The sequence below is a fragment of the Manis pentadactyla genome, chromosome 5 (assembly GCF_030020395.1).
Source record: "Manis pentadactyla isolate mManPen7 chromosome 5, mManPen7.hap1, whole genome shotgun sequence".
NCBI lineage: Eukaryota > Metazoa > Chordata > Mammalia > Pholidota > Manidae > Manis > Manis pentadactyla.
The window spans coordinates 143,895,621-143,908,834 of record NC_080023.1 but is presented as its reverse complement, the minus strand read 5'-3'; the positions used below and the strand labels follow the sequence as shown (position 1 = coordinate 143,908,834).

The 13,214-nt window shown below is 37.7% G+C and overlaps 1 protein-coding gene across 1 annotated transcript in view; it reads right to left on the bottom strand.

The window, feature by feature from the left end:
* Positions 1 to 8,721: 8,721 nt before the first annotated feature.
* The window catches only part of HAO1 (hydroxyacid oxidase 1), a 46,867-nt gene continuing 42,374 nt past the window's right edge, over positions 8,722 to 13,214 (bottom strand). The window contains exons 6-8 of the mRNA XM_036880099.2: positions 12,193 to 12,351; positions 12,008 to 12,077; positions 8,722 to 10,372 (exon numbers count right to left, since the gene is read on the bottom strand). Coding sequence (XP_036735994.1) covers positions 10,302 to 10,372; positions 12,008 to 12,077; positions 12,193 to 12,351 — 300 coding nt within the window. The 3' untranslated portion in view covers positions 8,722 to 10,301. The remainder of the gene's footprint in view (positions 10,373 to 12,007; positions 12,078 to 12,192; positions 12,352 to 13,214) is intronic.

Below are 13,214 nucleotides of genomic sequence, written 5' to 3'. Positions count from 1 at the left end.
TTGAAAGTCAAACACAATTTCACAATAGCAATTATGATTATAAAGTGCTCATGTATAAAATCAGAGTTCTTAGAATTTTCCATTAAATATTGTTATTAAAATTTTCTAATGGAATGCTTTAAATATTTGCTATATTTGATGCCAAACATAGAACATCACAGTTGGTTCTAAAAAAAAAAATTCTGTAATCCCTGACAAATGTTTAGCAATTAATTTAACAAATATTTATTGACTAACTAGTTGTTCATGGGAGGTGGTAGTACAACAAAACACAAGGCAGACACGACAATCCAGCTTCCAGCACTATTTCCTCAGAAATTTTCCTTATTGGTATTTGTTCTTAGTACACCATGGTGTAAGTTTACCCATATAAACAGTTAACAGCGAGTAAGAAAGTAAAGACCACCGCATGTCAGCTCCAGCTGGAGTAACCTGCATGGCCTGGTGGCCAGCACCTGCACCGTTGCGTAGTTTCCCCTGAATGCTCTCAGTGTGGCCATAACACGAAGCAAGGCAGCAGAGCAGAGAGAGCACAGCTGAGGCGGACTCTATTGTTCCTGACACTACATTTCTGTTAACTTATTAAGGAATTAATAAGTATTACCATTACTGATAATAGAACTCTGCCCTTGCTGAGATAAATATTCAAAGCACCAAAGAGCACTACAGAAAACAGTGTGCCATACAGAAAGAGGTCTCTGTCAGGAGCCCAGAGATCTGGATGGCAGCTTTACTCCAATAGGCAGCACGGCAGACCTCAATGCTTAGAGGTATCTGATGGCATCTAGGCATCCTTTAAGATATTAAAGGTTATGTCTGCAAAATTCCAACCATTTACTCATTCACACCTTCCACATGGAATTGGTTAAAAGTTTTTTTTTAATCCTGTATTTTTTTAGTTACTGATGTGTTACCAGGTGCTAGCCAGTGACAAATATAATTATTCATTTTACTGAAATGCTTCGATAGCCCAGGCAAGTCTGATTATGAGCATTTTCTAACAGGGTCTGATATTTTTCAGTTTCATTCTTTTTTTTTGCAGTTTTATTTTTTTTTAATTTTTTATTAAGGTATGATTGATATACACTGTTATGAAGGTTTCACATGTAAAAACTATGTGGTTACTACATTTACCTATATTATCAAGTCCCCACCCATACCTGATGCAGTCACTGTCCATCAGTGCATCAAGATGCCAGAGATCCACTATGTGCCTTCTCTGTGCTACACTGTCCACCCCGTGATCCCCCACACCATGTGTATACTAAACATAATACCCCTCAGTCCCCTTTTCCCTCCCTCCCCACCCACTCTCCCACACCCCTCCCCTTTGGTAACCACTAGTTCATTCTTGGAGTCTCTGAGTCTTGCTGCCATTTTCTTCCTTCAGTTTTGCTTCATTGTTATACTCCACAAATGAGGGAAATCATTTGACATTTGTCTTTCTCTGCCTGGCTTATTTCACTGAGCATAATGTCCTCCAGCTCCATCCATGTTGTTGCAAATGGTAGGATTTGTTTCTTTCTTATGGCCGAATAGTATTCCATTGTGTATATGTACCACATCTTCTTTATCCATCATCTACTGATGGACACTTAGGCTGCTTCCATATCTTAGCTATTGTAAAAAGTGCTGCAATAAACATAGGGGTGCATATGTCTTTTTGAATCTGAGAAGTTGTATTCTTTAGGTAAATTCCAAGGAGTGGGATTCCCAGGTCAAATGGTATTTCTATTTTGAGTTTTTTTTGAGGCACCTCCATACTGCTTTCCACAATGGTTGAACTAGCTTACATTCCCACCAGCAGTGTAGGAGGGTTCCCCTTTCTCCGCATCCTCTCCAGCATTTGTTGTTCTTAGTCAGTTTCATTCTTAACCCTAAGTTTGATGGAAGCAAAAATATAAATGTAACTAGAAAGGGAAATCATGTTGGCTTCTTACATTAGATTGGACTACTAAGAATACTGGATTTATGCATCACTTCTGATGAGATTTAAAAACTCAGAAGCAATAGCTGTAAATAAACTGAAATTGATGTGAGCAGTTGGATTCTTGCAGGACATGAGTCTTATTTTGTCATTGTAGCTCGATCTTCTCTCATTCTCCTCTATCAGGTTCTCCTCTACCAGGTGAGTAAAAAATATTGGAGGAAAATTATTGGAGACTAAATAATTTTAATTAGTCCATCATATATCATTTTTAATTAACTTTAAAAGATCCATGTTGCTACTTTTTGCTTTTCTGATGCCTTTGAAGAACTTTGGAATTAGGAGTGTTAATGGAGAGGACATTTAGTAGAGAAGAGATTCTCATTCCTGAACTCCTGGGAGGAGACATCTCAGATGGGAGGCAGTTTGGGCATTAGCCCCTTTTAACCACTCCCTTCTTGAGAAAGGGCCAACAACTGTGCAGAGTGTCTTGCTTTCCAAAGACCTTTCTTTCTATGTTTATTTGCTTGCACCTACATCATTTTCTCCATCATATGCCTGCCCAACAAAGGATGGACAAGAGATGGCCAAAGCACTGAAAGCCAATCAAACCATTCTGGATAAATTGTTAACAGACCCAGAATGAGATTAGCCAAGAAACGTTTAGCTAAAATAGGGCTTGGGGGGAAATCTACAGATTTCATTTACATTGTGTTTACATGGCAACTAAGCATTTGGTTGATTTGGTGGTAAGTAGGCTGTTTATGCTGTTGTGTAGGCAAAACCACCAGTTGATCCAATGACTGCATTTTCAAATTTAAAGATTCTGGCTTTCATATATGCTGCCCTGCCATAATCATGAGTGTCTGATAGTTGCCTAAATTACATCTGTGTTTTTTCTTTTTTTGGTAGATTAACAGTTTACTAATGCCTGAATCTTCAAATAATTCTGTTGGTTTCTCACGTGGTTGTAATTTTTCCTATATATGCATATACATATATATGTGTATATATATATATATACACACACACACACACACACACACACACACACAGTTGGGAGTGTTTCATACACACACACACACACACACACACAAAACATATATATGTGCTTCAGAATGTTGGAAACTGAATTTTAACTTTATTCAGTGGGATTATTGAATACTTCTTTAAAGAGTTCCTCCTGACTGCACTTTTTAGTGCATTAAGAAGTCCCTACTTAAAATAGGGATGCTCACATTATGATAAATTACTATTATTCAGAAATTCAAAAAATTGGAGCAATATTGCTCACTGATATTTAAACTAGATGGTGTGGTTATAACGTCAACTAATAGTCAAACCAAAAATATATTCTTGACTTGGGCAAAGCTATAGTCTACTATTATTCAGAAATTTCCAAAACCTCTGAGAGGTTTGCTCATCAATATTAAAACCAGATAACACTGTATCAACCGTCAAGGAATATCAGAACCCAAAGTGTGTTCTTGACTTGGGCAATGCTACTTATTCATATGGCAAATAAATTTGTGGTCCTGGATCAAGGAGATGCCAAAGTTCCTTAGAGAAAGACTCCTTGTTGGTGCCAATTGGCTCTTTAGGATAAAGGATTTTGTCTACAGGACATATTGCACTATGTCTAACAAACTTTACTCAACCTTTTCAGATATCCAATATGTCAGCCATTATACTACATGTCATATATTCTTGTAACTATTATTTTTATAATAGCTTACATATATATTATTCCTTACTGTTTAAAAGGGCATCACTATTCATTATTACATCCCATTGATTAATGATATTAGTATTCTACCTAAAGGTTGAAAATTAACATTCAATATTATTTCTCAGTATGTATTCACTTGGTGGTTTAGGCTGGGAAATGAACTCAACAGTTTAAACAAAATTCTTGGGATCTTCTCAGTAAAGCATAACTGAAAAGATTAATAATAAAACAAAACTTCTTTAGACCAATATAGTATTCTCCTTCAACATGATTTTAAACATTATTAAATTTATTATTACAGTCAATGTGCCTACCATACAGGTAAGAGCTACTATACGATTTTATGCTTTAAATTAGAAAGCTACATTGAAAAGATTTTATGTGACTTGTCCAGGGTAACCATGTAGCAAGACTGGTCTTGAGTCTATTAGGTAGTTTCTTCAGTGTCTTCAGTTGCTCTGAACATCCAATCTGTGCTGTCCAATATGGTACAAACAGGCCACATGTGACTACTTAAATATAAATCCATTAAAATTAAATAAAGCATTCAATAGTAGGCACATTTCAATTGTCCAATTGCCATATGTAACCAATGGCTACCACATTGGACAGCACAGATACAAAACATTTTCATCATCAAGGAATTTTCCTGGGAAAGGGCTCAACTGGATAATAAGAGTCTTAAAAACTTTGTTTTAATGGAATGTATGTCCAGAAATTTATAATAACTATTGAAATTACCATTGTTATAACATTGTTGGTAAGGCTAACAGAAAAGTAGAGGGCAATTCATAAAAATATATGTTAACAATTGATATTAGTTAAGTTTTTTTTTCACTTGTAAGTTAAAAACAGAATGTGCTAGGTATAGTTCTGTTTTAAAATTATGAGTCATATGATATGTAGCATTACTTCAACTGAAGTTATTGAAATTCACAGATAAGGAAATAGTTTTTCAGCTATCAGATTTTTTCGGGGGTGAGACGACTTTACAACAAAAGGAGGAAAGCAGGCCAGTCTCTCATTTCTCCACATCAAATTCAATACCAGATGGCAATCCAAAATGTCTGCATAAAGAAAGTGTGACCCCAAAATTATATACGCATCTAAGCTGCCAAATATAAAAGCATGTGCAGATTTTTTAACATGCACAAACTCCAGGAATATAACTATATTCTTGAAAATACAATTTACCAATAAAATCCAGGGAACCAGAAGAGGTGAATCAAAGTTGAGGGCTAGTATTGGAGAAACTATGAAGATTATGATAAGTACTCAACCCATGTCAGTGGAAGCTAATATTAAACAATTCCAGAAGTTGTAGTTACAGAGGAGGATGTTTTATACCTTGATGATATAAAAATAATAACATATTAAGAAAGTTGGGAGAGAAGGGGAGTAAAAAAGGAAGGGAGGGTAGATGTAAGAAGCTAATTTCTTCATTTTTTATAGCAATGAGTCAACTGATAACTGTCTAAAATTGAAACACATAAATTGAAAATTACTACAACTTCTTAGGTGTTTCATAACTTTAAAAATACCTTAAGCAGGCACTTTTACCCTCTTTTTGAAAGAAGCATTTGCCTTAATTTTAAATAATTCCTTCAATTTCACTTTTTCTTCTACTAAATTCAAGTTAAAACCAAATAGAATATTTACTTAAATGTAACATCTATTGTGTAGTCCTATTTTAGTAAAGCCATTTCTATCTATCCAGCTGTTGTTTATTACGTGTATACAACATATACAGAAATATCTGAAATGGTATTCACCTAATATAAATAACAATTGTCTCTATGTGGTAAAATACAATTTTTATTTTTGGAAATAAGTAATGTAAAAACAAATACATTTTGGAACTTGTTATATTATCTCTCCTGACAGTAATTATTATTAGGACCTTGAATGTCAATTTATAATTCACAATACATTCTCACATGTTCCACCATGCCGGGTCCTCTTTCCACAGCTGAGAATCTGAGAGTCCTCAAGTTAGATAATGTTTCTTTCACTATGCTAGTCACTCAGATCTTCAGGATCATGAATCCATTGCTTTCAGGCAGGTGGATCTGGACTTTAATTCAGCGAGGACAGTAATGGAGCTCTAACATATAATGTGAATCGTATTACCATGAACAACTCCATCAATAAGAAGACCATAGTGTTAGAAACAGGCTAAGGAGTTTGTCATGGAAAACAAATCAGTTTTAAATATAGATGATCTAACCAGAGAATACAGGTAGCCAGAAAGTTTTCCCTAATGATGCTGAATCAAATCAACAAACAAAATAAAATTTACTGCTCACTTGAATTCCATCCCTTATTTTGGCTTCATTTAGGGTAACAGAACTCATGGTTTTCAGAGGAAAACCTGGAGAAATTTCAGTTGAACCTATGCTCATTATCTAAAATGATATTCAGAAAACTAACAGTAGAGAAACAAATAGATAACCGGATAAAATGAAGCATTTCTTATTTTGCTCAGCCAACTGTAGGAAACCACATGAGGGAGGAAAGAAGGTATCTGCTGCTCAAGTTAGATTTGGATAAGGACAGGAAATTGCATCTTTTAAAGTAGATAATATTTTCCATTACATAAACATATAAATAATAGCCTTCTATCCTTTCGGCTAACATTTATTTTACCTAAAATAAACTCTCATCCTGATGTCATTTTATAATTGGCATGTGACAGAGTGTACAATGAAGCAAATATAAATTCAGAATGCATCCTCTACCTTTATAAGAAACCTTCAGATTTTCCTAAACAGACAAACTTTATTTTGTTGCTATATAACTGATATGCAATACAGTCCATCAGACAGTAAATAAATTATGAATTTTACAACAAAAAGTCTTCTCCCCTGTTTGAGAACAAGCCACAACATCCTTTCATGCTATACTAATCTACCACAGCTCTGTAAAGCTGTTTCATGAATGCTAGTATTTTGGCAAGATAAATAAATGAATGAATAACACAGCAATGACACAGATGCAGTTTGCGAACTTCATGCCAAGAAGCCTCAATACTGTCTGATTCACTCCTACAGGCCTGGGAACCTTGGTACCCCAAACCTGGTAGAAAGAAGGAAGTTCATTGCACACCCACCCACACTCTTCAGGTAGCAGAATATAAGCAAGTTTAAACAAAAGAGATTCTGACAAATTCTGCTGGCAGGCACCCACCAGTGTTACATGTCTCAGGCACGATTCTGTGTAGGGGCCTAAGACTGATTTTAGCCATGAAGGAAACATCAGTGAGGACAAGATATTACAGGTGATGAGAACCTGTGACTCAGGTGCCACAGCCATTCTTAACATGATCTGCTCCATGTTCAAAACGGTATTTGCTAACATTTACAATCTTTACAGAGCAATAGAGATGCATGCTTAGCTTTTCTCAAAAAATCAGAAAATAACACTGAATTTTAAATTTTTACAAAAACCAGTTGGAATCAGCTTCCAGCAGAAAAACTGCAAACAACCAAAACATATAACAGTAAGAGAATGGATTGATAAATTGTGGTACATTCATACATTGGATTACTACAGAGTAATAAACAGAACAAACTACTTATATACTCAAAACGTGAATGGATTTCACATACCTTATGCAAAAGAAATCAAAACTCAAAGTTTCTGCACAGTGCCATTTGAATGAAATTCAAGAACAGCCAAAACTAATCAGTGGTGATGGGAGTTAGCATTAATTTTCTTCTGGTAGAGGGAGTACTTCTGGGGATGAGGGACATGCTCTATATCTCAGTCTGGGTGGTAGTGGTCACATGGGTTTATACATAAAGTGTATCTGTCTATGCACTTAGGTTTGAGCTCTTTACACACCTCACTGTAAGAACTTTATATCTCAGTAAGAAATAAAATTCAACAAAAGACCCAACTGACAAAGGAGAAGTTGGCTTTTTCAGGTGGAGCATGATCCACACCCAACAGCTGGCTCGTTACGGGATCCACTTGGCAAATCTGAAGCGCTGCTTCTTGCTCTAGACTAGAATGGTGGTCCTCAAAGTATGAGGCCCAGATGAGCCATATCAGCCTCACCTGGAAGTATGTTAGAAAAGCAGATTTCCAGGCCCCACCAGAAACCTGCTGACTCAGAATCTGTGGGCACAAGGCCCAGCAACATGTTTAACAAGCCTTCCAGGAGATTATGATGTACTCTACAGCTTGAGAAGCACTACTCTGGAGCATTCGATACATTAAATAACATACAAGAAAAGCTGACCTGGCCTATATTAACCTATCCATTTCCTATTACCCCTTCTCCCAATATATTTCAAGGAACTCCGAACAGAAGTCAACTGGCTGCCTCAAAGAACTGTCAGGTTCAAGCAAGAAAATCCCCAGAAACAGATGTGCAACCAACATGCCCCATTCCTTAGCCTTCTGAAGGCAAAGCTATCTTAGCCTTTAGACAGTTCTGGTTTTAGGATTGTTACAATGGGACTGGAAACATTCTCCAAAAAAAGTAAAAACAACTTTATATCTTTGTTTTGGAATCAATATATATCATAAAGCATTCAGCTATATCACAATTCTAAAGAAAAAATGGAAATCTACTTTCAAGAGATAGCATAGCTCTAGGTGTTATAAAAGTGTCCAGAAATGCACAGATTAAGACCAGTGATCCCCATTCCTACATAATTTACATAAAACTTAAAACACTAGGTGTGGATCTCTGTTTGCTGGAAAAGTTATCAACTTTTTCGCAAGGCACCACCCAACCACACAGTATGGTGTAGCCAAAGTGGACAGTCTTTGCCAACAACAAAGGCATTTCTGAATCAGGGCCTCAAAGAAGTGTTTATTATATACCTATTAATTGATTCATATAAATTGAAAAACTATACAACAATCACATGATATGATCGTAACATTCCCTCTTTGCATTTGGAGAAAAAACTGAGGGACAGCTATTCCTTCTTACAAGATTAAGTAATCCTTTTTAAAATCAGTTTAGATACCTAATTTCAGAAGAAAGATCTATGTTGGTGTCCATCATAGTATTTAAGAACACCCTAGCATCTAAAGGAAGGGAAAGAAGGAAGGAGAGAGAGATGGATCTGAAAATAATAAAATGTAGAAATAAAAGAGTAAAACAAAATACAGCAATCATATTTAAAGGAAGTAATTCTCTCAATTGCTTCATTCAACACCTCATAGTGGTGGAACAACCAGAGAGATGGTGAAAAAAATCAATTTCAAAATTCCTTTGGCTACCCAATGCCTGGTTTGGAGACAAACCTGAAAGTCATGTGCCCAGGGCCTTGTGGACATGCTACCAGTGCAGTCGCACAAGCCTCCATGATCAGAATGGAGCCTCACCCTTGGGTTGAACGCTCCGTGGTTGTTGGCTTGGAATTCTTAATGATTTTATCTTTGAGTTCATGTTTTGTAAGTAAAGGCCAGTGGGACAGTGGAACATGTTGTGGAGGCTTGGAGCCTAGAGTCACACATTGCCCCATCTCCCTCCATCTTCCTACCTCCCCTGAATGGGTCCTTGGCTGCTGGCTCAGCCACCTGCCCAGTGACAGCATTGCCATCCACCCTTGGCAGCATCCAGGACACAGGTGCAGAAGAGTCAGGGCAGAAGAGCACAGCCAGGGTTCAGGCACCTCTGCAAGTATACACTTGCCATGGGAGTATCCTCATACCTAAGAAAATATGATATTAAGTAGCAAATAAAGATACTATAAGAGAAACACTGTAGAAGAAAGGAAAAGGCCTTTCTCCTGCCTTCTGAACAAGGGGCCCACATTTCATTTGGCATGATCCTCACAAATGATGTAGGGGGCCCTGTATATAATGGTAAATGGGAAAGACGCAAAAGAATACAGAACAGGAACAAGGACATCTAAGAGAAATAGTAAGGTTATGAATTAGGAGAAAAGGGAAGCAATTAGGGTTCAGAGATTAAAATGGTTGAGTTCCATGTTGTTATAAATGGACCAGATAAATTCTTTTCAAGAAGTGCTTTATTTCTTTCCAATAAAAAAGCAATATATTGTAAAATATCAGTATATTCAGACACTAAAGACGTGAATGGAAATCTATATTCAGTGAAGTAGCATAGCTCACGGTGTTAAAAAGTATCTAGAAAATGACAAATTACCACCAATGCATCCCTTCTATCAAATGCCACCTCCTCAGGGTTGCAAATCCAAACAGGCTATTTCTCCAGGCACATCCAACCTTTTGAACCTGAGCTTACAATTTTGGAACACTGTTTTAAAGATGTGCCAACACAATGCAGGTCAATAAACAGTGAGGTCACTATCTTTTCACCTCAGCCTTAGCTACCTCCAATTTTACCCAAGGATATCTTTTGTGTTTCAGCACTTTAGCCTGCCAGGGGGTGATGTTGTCTAAACACATTTTCAATGTTTTGTTTTTAACAGTTAATATATTTCCAGGATGCAAGTCCATTTCTTTCTAAAAGGTTCCTAGGACACCCATTGAAAAGTCAAAAGCAATGAACTAAAAGGGATTCTATTTTGTTGGAGAAGAACGACACCCTTGTATCGAACTGGGGAATTACAGACTGTGGTCACCCTCTGCACAGTGTCTCTTTGTCAAGTAATACATGCCGAAAAAAAAATAATACAGATGGGAAAATATTGTGCACTGTCAGATCTTGGAAACGGCCAAAGGATTTTTCCTCACCAATGTCTTGTCGATGACTTTCACATTCTGGCACCCTGAAAAAATAATGCACACATTTAATATGAAATGAATGCAATAATAATCAGGCAGGTAATCGTTTTCCCAAGGAATGTAAAACTTGACAAATGTAAGGTTTATGATTCAAGGTAGGCTTGCCAAATCTTATGTGGCATGAGACCATTTTTATTACCTAAACAGTCCTTAACACAAGATGACTGGCACATACTTTTATTAACACAAAGAGTATATTCTTTCTGCCACATTTAATAGAGAGTCAGTGGCTGAAAGCTCTCTTTTAGGATATGTCTGTAGTGAATTGAAATGTGTAGCAAGGATTCACAGAAGGCATTCTTCTCACTGAGGCTGCATCCACACACATTCAGTATTGATCCCGGGAAATCTATCTACAGGGACAATCTGGGTGATACGGAACAAAGAAATGGAAACCCCCATTACCTTCAGAAGTGGGGAAGTTGATAATTAACTCAAGGACATTCTTGGCATCTAGAGGTCCATTCTGAGTCAAATTCAAAACAATCACTAGTAATAATGGTTCACTATTTATTTATTCATTCCTTCAGCAAATATTGTTTACGTGCCAGGCATTCTAACTACTGGGGAGGACTGCAGTGAAGAGAACACACAGTGCTTCCTGCCTCATGCTCACACCCTAGAGAGGAAACAGGTAATACAGAATGTGTGTAATTTGAGAAGTAAATTATATGATAGATGATCTATAGAAGGTGATAGCTGCTATGGAAAAAGAATGAAATAATAACAGGGAAAGAACACTGGAAGATGAGTGGGAGGAGAGAGGGTGGATGGCCATTTCAAACAGGGTGCTCAGGCTTTCACCCTTTGAGAAGTACGATTAAGTGAAGACTGGAAGGAGGTAAGGGAGTTAGCCTTGTAGGTATTTGGGGAAAGAGCACCTGGACAGATGGAATCACCAGTGCAAAGGCCCCAATGCTGAAACACATTTGACATAGTCAGGGAAGGCAAATGTGGGTGGGGTGAATTAAGCAAAGGTGACAGTAGTAGGAGTTGAGGTCAGAGAGATGACAGAGGTCAAACCACATAAGGCCTCGTAGACCATTGTAAGGACTTTGGCGTTTACTCTGGGTAACCAAGAGCCATTGGTGACTTCCAATTAGAAGAGTGGCATGATCCGAATTAATGTTTAACAAGATCATTCTGACTGCCTGACATCCTTGCAAACTTTCCCGTCACCCCACCCATCCTTTTCTGTGGACAGAGCAGGTTTAACAGGAAAAGTTAGCAGTTTAGTTTTGGACAGGTAGAGTTTGAGATGTCACTTAGACATCCAAATTAGAGATGCTAACTAGCCAATTCGTTTTACTGTTCATGTGTTATAAGATGAAGAAGAGTAAAATGTAGCATTCACCCTTTGGTACTGATACTCACCAAAATGTCCCTGGTAAGATTGTCAAAGACAGAGGCTGTGTGACTACTACAGATTATGCACACTGTAGGGTTCCTCAGTTCAGAGAGTGCTCTGCACCAAAGTTGTAAATAGGGAGCCGACCTCAAATTTAATTACAGCCCGAATGATTCCATCCTCTTCCCCTCAAGTTCCCTTCTCCTCCCAGGGAGCCTGGCTTAGCGACCAGTAGGAGAAAAAAAGTTATCAATGAGATGACAAGTCTTACCACTCAGACCCATTGCCAACCGGAATTCTTCCTTCAGTATCTCAAGGACATTCTGAACACCTTTCTCTCCCTAAGCAAGTAAAAGATACAGATCTCTGGGGTAAGTCAGTCTGACTTGATTCACATATTTATTTCACTGTCAAATCATCCTGTGTTACACATTTATTTCTTTGTCCTCCAATTACCTGCGAAGCCAAGCCCCAGATGACTGGCCTCCCCACAAACACCGCTTTGGCTCCCAGGGCCAGAGCTTTCAGAACATCGGTGCCTTTCCGCACACCCCCATCCAGGAAGACCTCCACCTTCCCTTCCACAGCCTCCACGACTTCTGGTAGAGCATCGATCTGTGGCAAGAAGAGGTCACGACTGTGACAGATGCATGGTGCATTGTTACCCAACTCAGTCTCCACTGATCATCCCACTAACAAGGGTTTAGAGTAAAAGAAGCTAAGTAGGTATGGAATCAACAGTAAAAGACTTCTCTCCTGAAGGAAAAAATGGTGCAAATGTTAGTAACTAAAACACTACCTGAATTTGGAATTGAATGGTTTATTTTTCTTTCAAAGTCTGTTTCTTTTTTACTTCCTGATAGTCAAATTCAAAAATCCTCATTTAAAAAAATTAAACGTAATTTAAAAACACTTGATGCACTTTTATAGCTATCTTTTAAAAGATATGTAAATGAAGTATCTTGCTCATATAAATTATTCTGAACATTATTTACTCACTGAAAATCAACTGTTAAAGTCCGTGCTCACTTGATAGTGGAAGCAGTAGTGTATAAAAATGCAAACACAGCTAGTAGTGAAAAACATCTCTCATATCCCTGTCCAACATACTTTGTATTCAGCCATACATTCGAGAACTCTCCATGGAAATATTTCTCTTGCTTTTAAAGGAATATGACTATATGGATCTAGCAGGTCCACATCTTGACTCGCAAATGATGATGGGTTTATATCAGCACTAGAGAATGTAAGATCCTCGTAGAGGTTGATCTAGTAGGTGGGGTCGTTGTTCCAGATCCTTCGCAGTGCTCTGAAGCCACTCCATTTCCAAGGCAACTTTGCAGAGTTTCCCACTAAAAGAGGGTGCTTGCCCACTCCTTGACATTGACCTTGGCCTTTGCAACCCTACTTTGACCAGAAACATGTATAGAGGTGGCAGAGTGCTTAAACCGGGCATAGACCTTAAACGACCTCACGCA